This window comes from Augochlora pura, chromosome 4, assembly GCF_028453695.1.
Source record: "Augochlora pura isolate Apur16 chromosome 4, APUR_v2.2.1, whole genome shotgun sequence".
In the NCBI taxonomy this organism is placed as follows: domain Eukaryota; kingdom Metazoa; phylum Arthropoda; class Insecta; order Hymenoptera; family Halictidae; genus Augochlora; species Augochlora pura.
The window spans coordinates 26175008-26195562 of NC_135775.1; the positions used below are offsets into that span (position 1 = coordinate 26175008).

At 45.4% G+C, this 20555-nt stretch overlaps 3 protein-coding genes across 7 annotated transcripts in view; 1 reads left to right on the forward strand and 2 right to left on the reverse strand.

Annotated features, from left to right (window-relative positions):
• Positions 1 to 164: 164 nt before the first annotated feature.
• Positions 165 to 5382, reverse strand: LOC144468809 (uncharacterized). 4 transcript variants are annotated; one of them, XM_078178546.1, is made up of 7 exons: positions 5261 to 5372; positions 4644 to 4761; positions 3927 to 4340; positions 3638 to 3843; positions 3267 to 3555; positions 3031 to 3173; positions 165 to 2958 (listed from the first exon to the last, which is right to left on the reverse strand). In XM_078178546.1, the coding sequence occupies exons 2-7, from the start codon at positions 4754 to 4756 to the stop codon at positions 869 to 871; spliced, it is 3255 nt and encodes a 1084-aa protein (XP_078034672.1). In that variant the 5' UTR covers positions 4757 to 4761; positions 5261 to 5372; the 3' UTR covers positions 165 to 868. The 4 variants fall into 4 exon arrangements, with proteins under 4 accessions (XP_078034672.1, XP_078034671.1, XP_078034670.1 ...); XM_078178545.1 differs by having other exon boundaries at positions 3031 to 3555; XM_078178544.1 differs by having other exon boundaries at positions 165 to 3555; positions 5261 to 5373.
• A 434-nt stretch (positions 5383 to 5816) lies between these two features.
• LOC144468745 (sodium-independent sulfate anion transporter) lies at positions 5817 to 10158 on the forward strand. The gene is made up of 10 exons (XM_078178433.1): positions 5817 to 5828; positions 6968 to 7033; positions 7361 to 7593; positions 7670 to 7865; positions 7942 to 8162; positions 8245 to 8809; positions 8887 to 9113; positions 9190 to 9363; positions 9436 to 9598; positions 9679 to 10158. Exons 3-10 carry the CDS (start codon positions 7375 to 7377, stop codon positions 9828 to 9830), a joined length of 1917 nt encoding a protein of 638 aa, XP_078034559.1. The 5' UTR covers positions 5817 to 5828; positions 6968 to 7033; positions 7361 to 7374; the 3' UTR covers positions 9831 to 10158.
• Positions 10159 to 10190: 32 nt separating this feature from the next.
• Mwh (multiple wing hairs) overlaps positions 10191 to 20555 on the reverse strand; it is a 46875-nt gene continuing 36510 nt past the window's right edge. Inside the window, exons 4-6 of one of the 2 annotated variants that reach the window (XM_078178431.1) lie at positions 14938 to 15229; positions 13464 to 13682; positions 10191 to 13337 (exon numbers count right to left, since the gene is read on the reverse strand). In XM_078178431.1, the coding sequence (XP_078034557.1) occupies positions 11028 to 13337; positions 13464 to 13682; positions 14938 to 15229 (2821 nt within the window). In that variant the 3' untranslated portion in view covers positions 10191 to 11027. The remainder of the gene's footprint in view (positions 13338 to 13463; positions 13683 to 14937; positions 15230 to 20555) is intronic. The other variant, XM_078178432.1, reaches the window with a different exon arrangement.

Sequence of the window (20555 nt, forward strand, 5' to 3'; positions counted from 1 at the left end):
GGAAAACAAGGCGAAAGAACCAATCGAAAAATTTTTGCGGTGACGCGAACTAAACGCTAAATCGTCGTATAATAATACTTTCGATCATAGGAACTTAAAAAGATACTCCCGAGAATACCAAGAGCCCTGACATGATATTAAAAAGATACTCTTTTCTACAGAAATCCGAGCAACGTGTAACACTGATTTAATCTATGTTCATTAGACTGACCGATAGAAATGTCCGAAGAGAATTCTAGAAAATAGATTTGCTACTTTCACACTTGTTACCATAGGAAATAGAATAAGACGAGGCTATCGCGTAATTGGCAGTTACAATATCGTAAAATCCCTTTAAAGCTTTTCAACTTTGAAGAAGAGTCTATCGCTAAATTGATGCCAAACATCTATGTAAGTACAATGCACGTGAATTATGTGTCTAAAGTAGATTAAAAAACTTTCATGACGCCCACACTTGTACCTACTACGTGAATCATTCGATGCGATTACTTCGAATTATTTGTCAAAGTTTTAACCTATATAGAAAGCGTTTCGATAAACTACAAATAAATTAATAGCTGTTGCGGATCTCTGTGCAAATTAACGCTTTCGTTATTTCATAAAACTCTTGCAGAGTTTGGTCAGAAACAAGCTGGTAAGAAACATAAAATCGAATATTCCGTAGACACAATAATTTTTGAATGATTCGAAGTAATCACGTTGATTGATTCGATCTGTATACAAAGATAACGACGATGCAAGAACGGCCCGAGGGGGCCGCGGATGAACGTGCGACGATTTTGTACGGTGTGACTGCAACGATCTAACTCGGAAACAAGAAATGGATTATGCGCTTGTGGTGCTACCGTTCCTTACTGCTTCTACTATTTTACTGCTCCATCGATCTGCAAATACTACGACCGAAAGTCGCTTTGTACGCGAGCTCTTTAGAGGGTGCGTGATAATTTCCATTCTTATGGTACTGGGGGACGTAAGGCTGAGTATTGAGGTTGCCTATATATGTCATACTCGGCTTGACATCGGAGTGCAGAGTTGAATTTTGAATGATGTCCTGCTTCCTAGGATAGTTGATTCCATAATACATACAATCCCTCGGTGAGACCATAGGTGGTGTGCATTCGGAGTCGTTTTTCGACACGTCGTCCTTCCTGTTGAGATCCTGGTTACTTTGAAATAGCGAACAGTGATCAGCCATTCTTTGATAGTTGGCAGTAGTGCGCGGCGCGTACTTCTGGTTCAGTTGCGTGTGCATGTTTGTAGAGCCATTCCTCGCCGGGTCCATGCCGGTTCCATAAGAATAGGACACCGCCCCCTGGCTGTCTTGGATACAGCTTTGATAATCGGGAACTCGATATTGGCGGGTTCTTGCGTGCATATCCATTGCGTTGTCTTTCATCCTGACGTTCGACTTGCAACCCTGCATACTACTTCCTACGTAGTTATCCAGCTTGATGGGCACGGAGTAGTTAGGATTGCTCTCCAGCTGCTGTATTTGCTGGAACTGCTTGTACGGATTGCTCTGCATAGACGTAGTCAAGGAGCAATTGATGGAGTCAGCTGCGGTGCTCGAAGGCAGCACTTGATTCGGATATGCGCTGCAATTGCTGAATGGAGCATTTTGGAACAGGGGTGGGTATTGCATCATGGGATTCCAACCCTGCATGCACAGCTGCGGCACATAATACATCGGAGGTTGCATGTATCCCTGCTGCATGCCGTTGAAATCCGTGCTGCATACGTGTCTTGAGTTGTGCATCTGCATGTTCATTGGTTGCGCCGTGTTCATCATGTTCCCAAAGACAAACATATCTGGAAGTGACAGATTCCATTGATTATGCTGACTGGTCGCCGCATGATTGTGGTAACCCGATGACGTAGGCAACACAGAGGCCTGAGGACTATGCATGAGAATGTTGGAGGGTTCACCTTGCATGATACTCTGATTCTCTATTGTATAGGAGGAGGTGCTCGGCACTAGTGTGTTGTGAGTGACTATGTTGCTGTCTGTAGTCTTTCTTGCTATGTTCTGAACGTTATTGTACTGATTCAAATATACCGGGGACATGTTGCTGTACGGCATAACATTACCCATTGTTATACTTTGATTGCAATTGGTGTGCTGGTCTGACTTCTGGTGAGCTAGGTCCAGCAGATATAGGTTCTGATTTGCTACCTGGGCGCTACTATTATCGAAGTAACTCTTATTTTGTACACACTGATGACTCTCTAGTTGTTGAGCGTTGTTTACACTAGGTGCAGGCTGCAGATCGGAGTAATACGAGTTCGTAGCGATTTTATGGTGCTGGATAACGTTATTGGTATTCAACGATGACTCTGAATGAGCCGTTGTATGGATCTCTTGAACGTTGTCAGAAAACTTCACCGACTTTGCCTCCAAGCTACTAGTACTCATCTTACTGCTATTATTATTACTAGTATGATCTTGTTCAGTCTTTGCGAATTGTACTTCAGTTCCGTTACAAGGAGCTTGCAACAGGTGCGACTCTTGCGACATATGAACGGACGCGCTTATGGTTGCAGGATCTTTGGTACTGTTCGACCAAGAATTCAATGATCTCGTGGACTGCAGATTATTTACAGTTGATTCAGATGTGTCAGTCTTATTGTTACTAGCACCATTGGTTGTCTTATGCGAACATATGCTTATCCTTGAGCCTTCGGATTGATTCGCTTTGTAATCCTTCGTCGAATAGTCTGATACAGTTTTCTTGTGGTCGTCTGACTTCTCTTTGCCACTCGCGTCTTTCGGGAAAGGCTGGAAAGTGCCGGAAGAACGCCTATAAATATGAGGATCTTTCTTGAATTTCTGCATACACCCCTGTTCGTCTTTCGAGGTTCTGTCATTATTGGTTTTCACATAAGAAGCATTCTGATAGTTTCTTCTACAAGATACAGAACCGGATGGTTTCCCCGTGGGTTTCTCATTCGTATTGCATTCTGAAACATAGAAATTTTTTATACTTCCTCTCGACGTATTTTGGAAACATTGCGTATCATTCTTTTCCTTACTAGTTTCGCATCTTTTCTTTGATCCATTCTCAATCGAATTAGTGTTATCATTGAAACCAGGTGTATGATTGATAGAATTTTCTTCCTCTTTGGATGTCGAATCCCTTAAATATTGCTGTTGCGACTTGACCAATGGTTTATTCCTATTGCATTGAACATTGTATGATTGAGTACGATTTATTTGAACTTTGTTACATTTTCTTGAATCATCTATATCACTGTTTTTCCTTTGAGACCTGTTTTTCTCATCCAATACTTCCATAGATCTTCTTTTGTCACCATTATCGTTAAACGTAGAAAAATTTTGTTTATAAAACTGCTGCTCCTTCATTTGTGTCCCCTTTCCAGTATATAATTGCTTATTATATCCATTTACTTTGCTACATTTGTCATACTTAGTTACAGGTACAGAGGTTTTTCTAGAGTCTGTACTGGAAATTTTTTCATTTTTATGCGACTGCATTGAATTATCTTGATCTTTAGAAATTTGTTTTGAAATAGTACAAGACGTCTTTACTGAGTTTCCTGCAAGTAAAAATACATCCCTTCGTTGGAATTATGTCTTGAGACCATTGATCGTGTTAATTCTGAATCATTTGAAACTCACCTGGTTGTTTTTTGACCTTGTGATCATTATTTTTGTTAATATTTGTCTTCGAAGTTGCTTTTTGCATACCTTTTTGTAACTCCGGTGCGGTTTGAGCTTTAGATTTGGCATTGTTATTATTATTATCATGACATTGCTTCGAATTAATTTGATTACTTTCATTGCTATCTGCCTTTGTCGTGTCAGGAATACTATGAATAGTATCCCTAATAATAAAACGTAGTAAATCATGTGAGTCATAACAGTGAGATAAGAAAACATTATAACAGAGATTAATTTGTCAACCTACCATTTATTAGACGATTCATTGCATGCTTCTTTGGATTTAATTTTTCTTGCCTCTTCAAGTCTAAGATTTTCCAGGGGAATACTGACAATATTCTCTTGCGAATTTATATTTTTTATCTCTTGAGGATTTTGCAATAATGTACTAGCTATATTAACATTTTTATTCCAAGTGGTCTCCATAATACTTTCCCCAAACGGGTCAACAACTTTTAAAGTGGATTCAAGCGTATTGTTATTTGTAATGATATTATTGTTGTCTATACATTCATTCATAATACATTCATTGCTCTCTAACTCGGGACTGTTCGAAGCACTGTCGGCTGAGACAACATCAGCACTGTCCTTTGATCCTTCGTTTATTTCAGTTGTCAGTGGAGTACATATTAATTCTTTTCCACATGCAAATACTTTCACGCTATAATAGAAAAATAAATTAAAAATATCAAAGACGACCTACATAACTTAGTATCTAATATCTTTTCTTCGGGCATTGCGTATTCATCCATGAATGAGGATAGAAAATATTTTAGTAATTTACTATACACGGTGGAATAGACTATAGTAATAATGGAAAATGAGATTACATTTATGAATCAACAATATGCGTTTCTTTTATTTGCACGGAGTATTCTGTTAGAATAATTAAAAGTGAAAAGAACAGATAACAAATCATTGAAACAAAAGCGAACTAAAATATATAAAACAGACATAAACGTACTGGCCTGAGAACTGAGAATTACTTTTCAGCCACTTCATATTATGCATCTTGCCGATTACGGCCATCTGCTCTATATCATGTTTCTGTTTTAAATCTCTATCAGTGGAACCCATTTTACCTATTACAAATGCATTTACAGAAACTAAGCACATTGAATAATAAAAACATCTACTTAAAATTATCCTAGACAAAAAGGTGGAATAACAAGAACAGATGAACCATAGGTATAGAATGCTTTGTAATGGTACTGAAATCTAAAGTACCGTTACAACATCGATTACAACCGATTACAACGACACTGTTAAACATAAAATGGTGAACCTCTGCCGCATATTACACAGGGAATACTATAAATTCTTTGTATTCGGGACGGAAATATTTCGGACGTTTCGGTGAACAGTGAAATGAAAATGCAACAGAACGATCATTCTGCACAATTTTTATCGTGTTAAGCGCACACCAAAATTAACGAACGTAATAACCGAAGACTATAAATTCGGTAAAATATTATTTTGCGACGCAATTGATACCGGACGGAATACAACATTTGTGCATGATTTTTAGATCGGTTAGAGCTATACAGCTATCTATGAAAAAAGATAATTTAATCAGTTTACCGTATGCTTAATTGTTTAACGATGAGCTGAATCTTAATTGAAAATCTGTTGCAGGAACAGTTTCTTTCTCTCTCTATCTCTCCTCCAATGTATAGATATTAAGAATGACCGACCACCATAAAGGTCGCCATAATACTGATGATGACTGATGAACAAGAGGATGCGCAAGTGCAAACAGACAAAAAACTCTTTAGGTCGAATTAAAAGGTAATGGAATCTCTTATGATTCATTGATTGGAAAAACAATGCACGAGATATTGTGCTACATAAATCGTGCGATACATAATCGATGCATAAATTGCGATCGGATTAAAAGCAGGATACATTTATGAAATTCAAATAACGCACCCTTTAAAGGACATTCCGTGATACGACAAAGTTATTGGTCGCGGCGCGACGAGCCAACGAACCAGATTTATTTGTTCTAAATTACCGACTGCACCGGGCAAATGCAATCCCCCTAGCGAGAAATATGTAAACTGCATTTTTCCCTCACTCGATCGAAACTGTTTGCCGTGCTTGTAAAATAACGATGCCGGTTTGAGGTTCAGTTCATGGCGAGAGTTTGGTCAGTGCGTTTATTCATCTCATGTATACTACTTTGCCGAATGACGTGCTAACTCTTGTCGTTGAATCTCGTACACGATTTTTCCATGAAACAGTCCTTAACAAGTACAGAACACCGTCATGCTAACACACACACGTAACAGGTTATGCCAATCAACGAGCGCGATCGAAATTTCCAGAATGAAAATGACACGCGCCAACAGCGAAATTTTTGGAGCGGAAGCAATGGACTTTCTGTGTGAAACTCTCCGCATTGAAACAGGATACTTGTTATCGTATTTACGCCGTGAAAATGATTGTGCATTTCCTCCGGCGACGATTAGTGTACAGCACAACGATAAGAAGTAATCCTTGTCTATCTGAAAGTGTGGAACTTCTCTGCTCGCTCAGTGCACAGACAGAATGCTCGTTGATGGGTCAAGTAGCTGGTGGACCTTTAATAAATTGTCTAAACATAAATTGGAGCACGAAGGCTGTTGAGAAACATGTCGTGCTTTAACGGGCCACGTGTTTAGTTCAGTGACTCGGAAAGCAACAAAAATTACCCTCGGCGCGGCGTTAAAACGTCTCGGTGAAATTAAACTTGCGAATTTTACGCGTTCGGGGTTATGCAATTTCGACGCATAAGTTAACACGATTGACTAACTCCCGTGTTCCAATTGCGATTGTTGTCTAGCCAAAGGGGTCGAGAATGTTAGAAAAAAATTAGAACGACCCGACCACGCTAATGAAGCTATAGGCACGCGAGAATTTTAATTCATAATTTTCGGTCTCCTGCTCTTGCTTCTTCTTTTTTCTTTTGTCATTAATTAAAGTAATCTTTTTTTTTCACACCGTCGAATTGATAAATTTGTTTTCGTTACTAATGACAATTATCGAAATACGGGAGTACCGAGGTTATCCGTACTTGCTTACGTATCCTTTCTGTTCACGACTCTTGCAAAAAGCATGAAGGCTAGTCGAGACTTTTCCTCCGCTAACGTGCGATAAATTTCGCGGTCTATCTGGGTATATAAACAGTCGAAAGGCTTTAGTTTCTTTCAGTTCACCGCGGCATCGCGAAACGCAAATGCTATCAATTTAGACAGTTATTAGCATTTGCTTTATCTTCTTTTTTTTTCTACATTCATGTCACTACAGTATAATTAAAGACGAACGTACGCGTGAGAAGCTCCGGCGCTGAGGTGAAAGTCGATACTTTCACAGGTAAAAATATTTCGCGCTTTTGACAGACTACTATACGGATTTATTTGGAGAGAAATAGACAGTTCAATGACTCGATTAAAAATATAACTTGTGAAGAGTTTTTAATACAATTTACGATGGCTTATACCGGTACTTTCCAAATTCTATTTTATCAATTTGCAATATGTCTCGAAAATTTTCAACAGTTCTTTTTTAATGAAATATTGGGACTGTCTATTTCTTTTGTAGTCACTTTAGATTTTTTTTTTATTAGTTCATACTGATGTTTAGAATTTTCGTAGAATTTTGTTTCGTTGAAAGGTTTTGAATTTCTGCATTTTTTCGAAGATACTTCTCGATTTATGATGGCTTCCGATTCGATATTTCGAAAATGGCAGTCAAAGGACGATAAATTGAACAAATTGAGCAAATTTGTCAGGAAACGGATACCAATTGTTCGCTGGTTGCCGACATATAACTCGGACAAATTTTTAAACGATGCTATCGCTGGAATCACTGTCGGTCTTACTGTCATGCCGCAGGGGCTCGCGTATGCGACTTTAGCGGGCTTAGAACCACAGGTATCACGCATAATTCTTTTGCTGTTATTTCGCTTCTATGCGATCGTTCATTACTTATAGATTTATAAAATTACAGTATGGTCTCTATTCTGCATTTGTGGGAGCAATGGTATACATAATATTTGGATCATGCAAGGATATCACAATTGGACCAACCGCACTTATGGCATTGATGACGCACGAATATGTGCAGGGTAAAAATGCCGATTTTGCAATACTACTTGCATTTCTATGCGGGTGTTTGCAAATTTTGATGGCTTTCCTACGTTTAGGTAATATTGAATAGCAAGCAAATCATTACAAAATTCAACCAATACACTGTACTAATTAATTTGCACAATTTCGCAGGAGTACTTATAGATTTCATATCGATACCAGTCACAGTTGGTTTCACGTCAGCCACATCCGTTATAATTGTGACTTCACAGCTCAAAGGACTTTTGGGATTGAAGATCTCCTCTCAAGGATTTTTAGATACTGTCGCCAAAGTGTTCAAAAATATTCATGAAACTAATCTGTGGGATACTGCAATGAGTATCAGTTGTATTATTATCTTATTAGTATTTAGGGTAATTCATATTGTTATCTCTCAACTATAATCTAATTTATTACAGAGTTGAAGGCCTTAATTATATGTTTGTTATCTTGCAGAAAATGAAAGACGTTAAATTTGGCTACGATAATCAGAAACCGAACGATTATCAGAGGATTTTGACAAAAATGATATGGCTGATATCTACAGCTAGAAACGCTATTGTCGTCATTGTTTGTTCCGCTATTGCATATAAATTGAACTCGGAAGAGACTGGTTCTCCATTTATTCTCACCGGCACTGTAAGATCTGGTCTTCCACATATTAAATGGCCACCGTTCTCCACACAGATTGGAAATCGCACGTTAAGTTTTCCTGAAATGTGCTCGGAATTGGGCGCGTCTATAGCATTGGTTCCCATAATCGGTGTTCTTGGCAACGTGGCAATAGCAAAAGCGTTTGCAAATGGTAACAAGGTGGATGCCACTCAAGAATTAATTGCGCTGGGTATCTGCAATGTGCTTGGATCTTGTACAAGCTCTATGCCAGTTACTGGCTCATTTAGTAGGTCTGCAGTAAATCATGCTAGCTCCGTGCAAACGCCGATGGGTGGGTTGCATACAGGAATATTGATATTATTAGCTCTCAGTTTCTTAACGCCATACTTTTACTATATACCGAAGGGTAAGACGACAATCTTTTTGCTTATGCACGCTCTTCCATTAAGATGTCACGTCTAACGGAACATATTATGTTCTCAGCTTCCTTGTCAGCAGTTATTATCTGTGCAGTGATATACATGATTGAGTATCAAGTTGTGATGTTGATATGGAAAACTAGCAAAAAGGATCTCATTCCAATGTTTGTCACATTTTTATTCTGTCTCCTTATTGGAGTAGAATACGGAATACTCATGGGTGTAGGGACGAATCTCATATTCTTATTATATCCCTCTGCACGACCAACAATACACGTTGATAAATGTACCGTGAGTAGCGTTTTATAATTGGGAATGTATTACGTAATTTTAGACGACTTAAGAATAACTTTCAAATTATATTTAGACTATCTCCGGAGCTGATTATCTTCTGGTCACGCCAGGAAACAGCCTTTACTTTCCTGCGGTTGATTTCATTAAAAAGTCAGTTGGAAATGCGGGAATAAAGCAGGGCTCGTGTCAAGTCCCGGTAGTTGTTGATTGCAGGTACATGTTGGGAGCAGATTTTACAGCTGCCGAGGTACATATTTATATTTAGAAAATTTGCGAACTAGGGAGCATGCTCTGATACGATTGTAATATATTCTCGCAGGGAATCGCTAAATTGATCAATGAGTTTAACAATCGGAAACAAGGACTCTACTTTTACAATCCACGAACGGATGTTGTTGCAGTATTGAAGGGAATATGTGGCGATGAGTTTCAATACATTTCTACTCAAGAGGAATTATCGTATTTACTATCATCGCACCAAGGTTTTAAAGATTAATTATATTTAGCAACTTGCGTTATTAAATCCACATTTTATACTATTATATTTGTGCTCGTATTTCAGAGAAAACGTCACAACAACTTGTGGAAATCATACGTGACAAATCGAACGAATCACCGACTCTAGGTAGCCTTGAAGTGACCCACCGAAATGGACGTTCATGTTACGAACTTAGCGAAGTTACGACCACTTTGTTGCATGCTACAGCCAGTTAAAAAAAAAACGAAGCATCAGTGTTGTTATCATTGTCAAAGGTTTAATTCAATATTTTTCTATCGACTGAAAATGTTACGTGTGCCTTTGACGATACAAAGCATATATTTTATAGCAGAAATTTCTCGCATGTTTTTCAGTATTAAGTGAACTTTTTTAATACTTTAAATAATTTATTTATTATAACGCAAGTTACTAGGAAAATTACCGGTAATATGTATATGTAAATTTTTTGTGTACATAAAACCTATACTGTTGTATCTCTCCTTTTCTATGTATTTGTTGTATTAATCGGAAATAAATACGATGATATAATTGTAGTTTTACTTATCAGGAGTGGCTTTTGAATATTATTTCGCTGTAACGATAAGGGTAACAATTTTATTCAAATGAAGAACATAATTACAGGTTTGCTTCGCGAATACATTAGTTATAATAAGTTAGAAAAAGAGGTTGGACCTAACAATAATGATTACAACGATGATAACTCGTGTACTTATTTCGTAGTCATTGCCGCTTCCTGGCTTATGTTCTGTACACTTTTTTTTATCTGCGCGTTCATACTAAATTACAGATCTTTGCTGAAACGCGATATAATTACAGGTCTGTAATTACATATGGTGAAACATAATATTGCACAATTCATCAAAAACGTGACAGTCCATCACCGTACACCTATCTTCATATCGAGAATGACACGTTCACCGTAGTTATCAGAAATATACAGAGTGACCCCGAAATAGTAAATTAAACAATTCTCTCTGAAAATATACAACGTTTTTTTTTTAGATCGACATACAATTTTTATAAAATCTGTAATTATTATCACTGTCGTACCTTCCTCTAGAATAGAACAAATTATCGTGGCACACAATAAATCATTCTCGGATCTGTCTCATTCGACAGTTAAATGAAACGATTAGAAAATTAGCATTCGTTTGAACGTCACCCCATATTTTTAGTGTCGAATTCTTGTGTATAATACTTACAATCACTGCACCCCTTGTCGCGATAAGCGGAGCGATCTAAACTATATACTTGAATTTCATTGTTTCATACACGATAAGACGCGACGCGGATATCTAAAGAGCTGAACGAATGTCGTTCGTAAGACTTTTGTATTTAATCTGTATACAAAAATATATCTCATTCTTTGAAATCTGTTTCCGAGAACACTAGAAATCTACACGGACCTACTTTCAATAGAGCCCTGACACGACGTCCGTGACTTTTCCGCGGTTTCCGGTCGCTGACGAGGTCGTGTTTCTCCTTCCGACGGGGCTATCCTTGATCTGTTGGTTTCCGGAGTATTTGCCGGCGTTGAACCGATTCTTACCGAGGCCGAAAGTATCGTAAGTTCGGCCAGCAAAAATCCCGGAATCGTTCGGCCTGCTCGTGAACCGATTCCCGATGTTCTCGTGCTGGCTGTACGAGTTGTTCTTGGGTCCGTTCTTGCCCATGATCATGGGCGCGCTGTCGAAATCCAAATCGTTCCTCTTGGCGGAATTCAATTCGTTTTGACAATTCCACTCGCGGTTCCTCTGCTCCTCGTACAGCTCGTCGCTCCTGAGCTGTTTATTGTTCACGCTGACATTATAAAACTCGTCGTTCTTCAGGTGTTTGTTCCTGGACTCCTCTTTCCTGTTTTTCCCGTCTACATCGTAGCAGTTTCTCGTGTCTTCGAATTTGTTGGACTTGGACCTGATCACCTGCCTCTCCTCCCGAGACTTCTTGGTCTTCTGGTGTTTGCCCGATCTCCATTGGCTCTTCTCCTCCGTGATGACGATGTCCACCATCGAATCGAGTCCCTCGTCGATTCTATCCAAGGACTTGGTCAGCAAGTTGGGCGACTTTGGAGCCTCTATAGAAGTTGGTTTCCGTGTCAGCAGTGGTTCCAAATTGAAATCCGTGACGTAGAACAACCCGCTGTCGCTACCACCACGGGACGAACACTGCTCCTTCTTGGCCACGTGTGACACATGGTGGAAGGACTCTGACCTGCGCATCCTGTTTCTCGAGCTGTCCTCGAAGAACTGGTGCTCCTGCTTGCTGAGGTTCTCGGAGCTGCCCGGCCTCCCGTAACTCTGCAGACTTCGATGCTCGTCGAACGAGTTTAGACTCTCGAACTTCCTGATGTGGCTCTCGACTCGGCTCCTTCCGGACCTCCTTGACCTTGGACTCGAGGCGCTGGACTCGAGATAGTCGTGGCTGGTGGACCTGCGAAGCAATTTCCTCTTCTCCACCTCGCTCCTGTACTTCGAGTTGTGCCTCTGTACGAACCCATCCTGCCTGGACTTGGACTCGTTCTTTGCTCTGCACGAGCTTTCGTAATTCCTGATCGTCTTCTTGTCCTTCTCGCCTTCGTCGAAGTGTCGCAGATCGTCGTAGCTCTTCTTCAATTTCCCGTCATGCTCGTCGTCTATATTCCTCGATTGTTTCGGGAAGTGGTTACTGTTGGTGTTCCTGATCTGCTCCTCGTACGTCTGATTCTTCCCGTTGTACTTCAGCCTCGAAGCACTGAGCAGAGAGTCGCTGCCGTCCCCTAACGTTTCCTCTTCGATCTCTTCGTCGTGAGAGTTGTAGGTTTCCTCGTGGTCCGGGAAGTCGCAGTGTCTGACCGCCATGATGGTGGACAGACAAGGCGGCGATCTCCTCGGAGGCTGAGGATGCAGGATCGTCGGGACTATGGCGTCCTCTATATCCGGCCCCTTAATCACTATCTTCACGCTGCCGTCCACCGACGATTTAGAGATTCTCCTCGCATCAGCGTGCAGCCTTCGGTTGCTGCCCGAGTCCGTGCTGTAATCCCGATCGTTCCCGAAGTAGGTCACCTGCTCGCCCTTCGTCATACTCTGGGAAACGACGGACCCCGGATTGGACTTCGAAATCTTCACATCGGACTGCTGGTCCCTCTTCAGGACCCTGTCCAGCAAGAACGACTCCGAGCTCCTGAACGCCTGGTCCTTGGAGGTAGCCTGAGAGATCCTCTCCTTCTCCTCGCGATTCTTGTCGCCGAACTCCTGCTCGGCGTCCTTCACGATGATCCTAAGCTCCTCGATCACGTCGTCGATGGTGGTCTCCTGGTCGTTGTCCGGCGACGTGCTGTGCTTCTGATGGCTGCGCATCTGGTGTTTACCGTTCTCAGGGCTGCTGGATCTCTCGGACGAGCTGATGCCCTCGTCCTCCGCGTTCGAGGACACTTTCGGCGACTGCTTCGTCCCGAGCACCGTCACCTTCTCACGGTCCTCCCGGTTGTAGCTGTTCAGCTTCTCGACTTGGAGCTGCTGCAGCTCCGCTTGCAGGGCCGAAACCTTTTTGCTAAGAATTCTACAAGTTTCCTCGGCACGTACCACACGTCTCTGCAACGTGTCCACGTCGACGCAGTTGTGCGTCCACTTCTGGACCTCCTTGTGCAGTAGCTCGTTCAGGGCGTCCTCCTCCCTGCCGTCCAGCTCTTTCAGCCATTCTTGAAGGACCTGCGGCTCTAGGCCAGCTTCGCAGGCTTCGGCCTGTGTCGCAAGAGAAATCGATCGTTACCACCAAACAATCAGCCGATCGATCCAAGTTTAAAGCTAAGTTTCTCGGAGTCGTCTAGTTACGGGCACGGCGGAGCGTTCGATGCTCGCTACACTCACCTGAATGTACAACCTGGTCTGGGTCCGTGGTGCAGACTTGAGGAAAGCATTGAGGAAGGAGACTCCTGCGACTCTCAGGGCAATCGCTGCTCTGGGAGCCAGGAGGGCGCCGGCGAGGAAACGGAACCTACCGCCCTCGCCGTACTTCAGCCTCAAAGTGGAGACCGCTTCGGAGACAGCCGCGTGGCCACCCGGAGCCTGGCAGACCTTCGTCAGTAGCTGGAACATAATAATGAATTCGTGCAAGGGAGAGCCGCGCGGAGACGGGGGGGATTTTCATGGCGGTCCGGCCGCCCGGCAGTTAATGCCCGTCAACAGTTCCTCCCGGCCGAGCGAAGATAACGATCTCTTTATTCTCATTACATCCATCCCCCTCCCCCTCCCCCACCCCTCCCCCGTCTCGCGAGGCTCTGGCAGGTTTCTGTGATCACGTGCCGTGGAAGTAATTACCCCAGTTCGGTTAGTCCCAACGTCTTCTGATCGTAACCGCGATGCCTGCGTACCTGCGCGCTTGCCCCGGCAAATGGGAAAACGCGAGAGAACGGAGAAAGAGGGGGGGAAGGAGGAGTAAGCGAAGGAGAAGAAGCCACGGAGAGCGCGCATGAGTTTGCAAATGAAGCTGGCCGAATAACGTTCGGATAGATGATAAAAACTGGTTCCGAGGATGGACACTCTCGAAATAACGGGGCCCAACGGCGGAGGCCGTCGAGCGGACCGAGTCCGCCGGGGACGCGGGTTTACGAGCCACCGAATGGGTCAGACGTATCCCGGGATCCACCGCGATCGACAAACTTGCCGGGCTGACCCACAATCTTCCGCCGCTCGTATCGTTTCGAGGACTCTTTAATTAACCGTTCCGTTTACAGTTCGAAAATACGAACATTTCCAGCGGAACGGAAAAATAACGCGGGATCCGTTTCATCTTCCCGAACGTTGCCGAGGAGACGACTGAAGGTCACCGAATGTTTTCGATCATCGCGGTATCGAATTTTTCTCTAATTTATTGGAACGCGCTTTGTGACGCGAGACTCATGGACGCGTCGCGACCGCGGAATCTCGTGTAAATAAGCACGGTGTTCTCTAATTAATTTTTCGACGCGATCGGAACGTTACGCAACACGTTTACGCGGTAGCGAAGCTATTAACGTTATTACGAACGAGGTGGGAAGCGATAGACGACCGGATAAAACCGGTGGCCAGGGTGCTATCGGTACAGATTTAATCGTTTTAGCCGTGCAAAAAAAAAAGGAAAAAAACAATAAATAAGCGTTAAATTCGATCGCATATCGGAGCCGATGCGAACGATAAAACCGCGATAACGCGGCTATGCGAGAGGATGGTACGTTTCCACCGTGATTCGTCGCGTATTCCCTGGGACAAGCTTAAGCGGCGAGCGTATTCGCGCGGGGACAGGTTTCCTTTTTTTGATTAACAGTACCGGGCCGCTCGGAACGGAAGTGACGATTGTTGTTACCTGAAGAGCTAGAACCCGGGACCGGTTCAAGCTACTGGTCAGACAGACGGCCAGCGCGAGAAGGCCTGGCTGGGCTTGCACCAGGAGCCTCGGCGCATCGGTGCATCGTTCGGCGCAGGCTGCCAGACACTCGACGCATCCAAGCTCGTCCAGTGCTGCTCTTCTGGTGCCGACACGCGGGCCCGTGTGACCGGAAGAGGGTGGAGAACTTTGAGCCAGCTGAACACCCCGGAGGGTCTCCAACAGCAGCGTGATCCCGTCGGCGGGGGGCGAGGCGAATTCCTGAACGAAGCTGCAAATTAATATCAATAGTCGCTTGAGAATGCATTTCCGTCGCGACGCGTCGTCGCGGTCGCGTCCAATCGGAGCGCGCAGCCGGGCTCCTCGAGGTGCTCGTTAGCGATGGAATTGCTCCGGCTCGCGGCGCGACTCGTTTTTCGCTTATTGCACCCCCATTCGATTCTTACGCGTCGCTTTGGAAAACAATGACCAAAGGAAACGCACTATTATTTTCGATTCTCTTGCTTTCATCGAGCACAAGTCGTCTCATTTTTCTGACAAAACAGTATACTGTCGGACCTATGTTTATTTCGGGCAGCGTACTCGTTACGAATGAAATTGCTCCGAAAAAGCTGCTCCGAGGAGAGATGATCGTCGGACGGGCGCGGTCTTTTTCAGGTAGCAAGGTGTCACGCGAGAAGAGTGTCGGGACGAGGTGGGCGCGCTCGTGGTTTTTGTAATTGATTTCAGGCACAGCGGGCAAGATCGGCGCGAGCAGCAGTTGTCGTGTGTGTTTTGCAAAGTGGCGCGTGATTGACTTAATTCCCTAATTGTATAGAGCTGGACCGGAAGCATCTGTAACGGTACGATGCCGTCGCGGCCGTGACGGGTAGAGAGGAGAGGCTCGACAAGCCGGCGTGGAGCCATTGAACCGCTGACAGTGAAGGGTGAAAAAAAAAACAACCAACCGGTAATTACATAATTATGGGACCGCGCGATAAACAGAAAAAGGTGATCCGGTTTTGTAAGGCGCGCCGGCGAGCGGAGTTCCCTCTCCGTGGTTGTCAACGGAACGATTATAAGTGTGACGCGGTACAAGAACCGGGCAACTATTAACGAAGTTAATGCCGCGGCAGATGGAAGGGAGGAGAGATAGAGAGAGAGAGAGTATGCTTCAATTAAATTACACGGTCTCGCGACCACTGAAAACATCATTATTAAATGCCGGTGAACCGCGCGAGCTCTACCCGCGGGAAACACGATCGACGCGACTGCCGATCATATCGATTCGTTCGATCGATATAATGAAAATTCCGTCTCGTTTGTCCGCGACGCCGGATATCGATGCTCGATTGTCAATGTCTCCCCGTGGTCTCCGATGTCGGCGTCGTTATCGACGTTTTATGCGCGATTGTTCGGCGTTCCGATATCGCTTCTGCTCGCCCCGTGGTATCGTATTCGTCCGATCGTATTCGCTAGAGAAGACCGACAAGACGAACACCGGCAAGACGAACACCGCCCGATCGTTTCCCTCCTTTACGGGGCTTGTCCTGTAATTCCGCACCGGTCTGCTGCCTCCTCGGCCGCTGCACCTGTGCGACGGGCTTTGGGGGCCTCCGCGCGACCGGCGCAAGGGACGAGGAAATAGATATTATGACTGTCAAAGGGGAGTGACGCCGAGAGTCCACCGACGGGGGGAAGAAGAAGTTTGTTTCAATGCCGGCCGTGGTTTCTTCTCTGGACGAGGGGGGGCCGCCCGTAATGGACGAGCACTATCTTTGATCGTGTCACGTTAGTTTCCTTAATTATACGGATGAAACACGTGTAGCGCGCTGGTGCACCGGAGCCGGTCTGTCAGCATCGTACGCCTCGCAGCAATCTCTCCCCGATCGGAGCCGTGAGAATCTTCTTGCCGAGAGGCCTTTTGTCACTTTCTAGAACCACCTCCTTTGTTGCCTTATGCCTTATGCAACATTAGCGACGAAGCCAGTCGTCGTCGTCGGTCGTTCATCGATCGTTTCCGCTTCGGGAACGATTTTTCTGTTCCAACCACGCTCAATCATCGTATTCATCCCAGCCGAAGAGCAATTAATAATACTTGTCTCTGCGTAAGCCTCGTTATTGCTCCACGCTTTTTTTTAAACGTGTCTCTACATTTTCGTATCGGGAGTTCTATTATAATATATTTGTTTTCCTCGCTAATTTTTATCTAATCTCCGGCAAATTATACGTAATATCAAGCGGGTCGATAAAAGTCGATCCGGGTTCTCCCGATGCCGCAATCTCTGAATAACAACGTTCGCGGATCGAAATAACAACCGAATATTGATAGCCGGCTTGAATCGCGTGCACCATCGTCGCGGAGAGTCGTATAATCCCCCAAACGGGAGTATCGCGATAAAACCCGATCGGATTGAGTCGAGCACCGAAATTGGAAATATCGCGATAAAACTACGATCACACCGTCCGCGTTATTTTCCCGGTCGAAGTTATTTTTGCCGGTCATTTGCGCAAACAGCCGTAAATCAAGCGCGCGCGGTTGGATGTCCCCGGCATCGAAGAAAGGAACAGATGGAAAATGACATTCGGAGAAAGAGAGAGAGACGTTCGGCGAGACGGGGACTCTATAAACACCGTGTATAAGCGCCGGTTCAATGCATGCAAATGAGTATTAAAACGTTTTCTATGTACCCCCGGCCTATGTGCTCGTCGCCTATTTACCCACGCGGCAAAACCGCGCGCGAGAAAGAGAAAGAGGGAAAAGGAGAGAGTTCTCTTCTAACAATAGACGCATTATGTTACCGGCCGTATTATGCATACCGCGCGCCGGTGGTATCGTGACGGCCGGCTGTCGATGTACGTTCGTCGTATACGCGCGCGCGAACCACACACGGTTGTCCCGCGTGATTCGCGTCGCGTACACCGTGGATCGACTTTGTCGGACGCGGCGAAAAAGTCACGGTCGACCGTGCGGTAGAAAACGAAAGCTGCGGCGGCAGCCCGGACCACCCTGGATACGAGTCTGGACGTCAAACTTGGGAGAAGTAGCCACTTCTATGCCGGATTTATCACCGTGGTTCCCCTTTCCTGTCCAGAGTGCTCCGAGTGGGCGTGACTTTACAGCTCTCGATTTTAAGGCTAGACCAGTCTCTTCCACGGAGGAGTCTACAGGATCCGCACGGTTGGACATTTCGCGGAACCTTGAAAAGAGATCGCCGGGCAGATGCATTAGCGTTTTAGACGTTCGACAGGCGAAACGAGCATTCCCTCGGGTAGGAGGGTGTAAAAAATGATCGCGGCTGACAGCGGACGTCTTGATCGTCTCGATGCGGGAACGAAGAAATAAAGCTGGTGGAAGGGTCCGGACCGGACGATGATCCGTTCCTATTTGAATTCGCTGGGCCCGGAGGGCACGCGGTTCTAGTCCCAGTTACGGGATGTTCGCGCGACGTTGCGTGTCCGTAACGTGTGTCCGTAGGCCGATGAAAAATCGCGTGCCGGATTCCCGAGGATGGACAAAGAGGAATTTTGTTCCAAGGCGAGCGACTACGCTATCGAAAACACGCTTTCCTGGAGACGTCATGCGATGCCACCGCGGGGCCCCCGCGGCGGCTGGGCTCTGGCCAATGCCGGTAACTCCGGCATTGGGTGCATTATATTACACCCTGCATTATGCAGACCGCGCCGCGCACGTAAGAATGCCTTCGGCGAACGGGGCATGAATATCAAGCGTTTCGTTATTGCCCGGCTGTGTGGGCACACCCTAAAATCCACGACGATGGACGACGGACGCGGACCGAAGAAAACGAAAGGACGCGACGACGACGACGACGACGACGACGACTACCACGACGGGCGTGTTTCTCTTTCACGCGATACTTTCGGCCTCCGCCGTAAATGGATTGCATAATTTACTGCGCGGGGACGCGTCTTCTTACTGCCGCGCGAATCCTCGGCCCGGCTTTATCGGCCCCGTAGAACGACACCGGACGAATTAATTCTGCCCGGTCCTTCGCCGCATCCTTCGCAGGAAACTGCGCCGCGGTCTCGCTTTATTTATCGCCGCTTTGTGCATCGGTGCCTCTTGATTTGACCCACAGCCGATCTCCCGTGCTTTTGCCGTAACTTTTTCGTGCCCGACGACGTTGTAAATTAATCGAACGTCGGTGGGTCGCGAAGGTGGAAAAAGATTGAGAAACGCTATTCCATCGATATGCAAAAGTGTCCAACTGGATATGAGATCGAATCTCGCAGGACGTAGCAGTAATCGATACGAGTCGATCGCGTCTAACCGTCGACGCTCGCGTGTTGACGAAGTCGGTAATTACCGACGCGCAGAAGCGGAAGTGGGCCGCGTCGGCCGAAGAAAGACGAAGCCACGCACTTTCCAATCGCGCGCGGCGAAAAGTGAATTGTAAAACGGGGATCCGAGTCAATTAAAATTAATGAAACTAACGTCTCGATTCCGGCGTGAACGGCGACGGCGCAGCCGCCGCGATTTTATCTCTTAGAGGACAAGGATCGGTATCGCCGAAGACAGCCGCGTACGCCGGGCATCGTTTTGCCGCGCGGCTAGAAACAGAAACGGGATCTGATAATCGCGTGAAAAAAGAAACGAGACTTCCTTGGTTTCCATTAGGTAGGAAGCGGTTACGCATACGCTGTTACGCGAAGCGGAAGCATCGTGGGGTATCGCGCGGGTTCGGTGGCCGGTCGTCGGAGAGGCTTCTTCCTCCGGCCGGTGTGTGTTGATATTAACGCGCCTCCGCGGGACAGGCGCAAAAACGATGCCGAGTCCCTCTATAAAATAAGCGCATTAACTCCGGCAGCATGTTTTTCCGTAACCGACGCTGTAATTACTTGGTTCAAGGTTCACATTAATTAAAATCATCCGCCTGTAACTGAGCGTGCGCCGCGCGACGGTGCCGCGGGGGACTTCATTATGCACTCGGCATCAGCCAGGGGATCACCTTCGCGAACGCGCTCGCAAACTCCCTGCTACGCTTCTGGTCGCCTGCGCTTCGCCGGTCACCCGCTCCGCGAACAGTTATCCCGTCTACTTCAGCGTTTCGCTGGTTTTCCTTCAATCTTCCTCGGAACCAGATAGAACCGGTAGATCGGAGATCGCACGCGGTAGCAAAACGATTCGTCGATTTTATGCAGCGCGAACTGTTATCTTCTCTTTTCCTCGGACCGATCGAGTGCTAACGAAGCGAACGGGTTAAGCGCCGGCAGCAACGACCCGAAAGAACAACAGTGGCCCGGGCAATGAAATAAATAAAAATATTTCGTTATCCTGTGGGAATAAACGGTCCATCCTGTCCATTGTTGTTTCGTTGTTGCTTCTGCGGGGCCGGCGCAATAAAGACGGTATAATAACGCGCGATAATGGCGGAGTTCGTTTCGTTACGTGTTCCCGTCATTGTGTGGCGCAGGTGAAATTCGTTCCGGGCGTACAAAACCGTCGGGATGAATGGAGGCGCGAATCCATTGAGGCGGGTCCTCGTCAATCGAAGGGACGGAGAGTATTTTTAAAGGGGCGATGATTGACAAAAGACAGCGGCCGACACGGAATACCAATGAAAGGCGGCGCGACGCCTGATTCGCATGACAAGAGA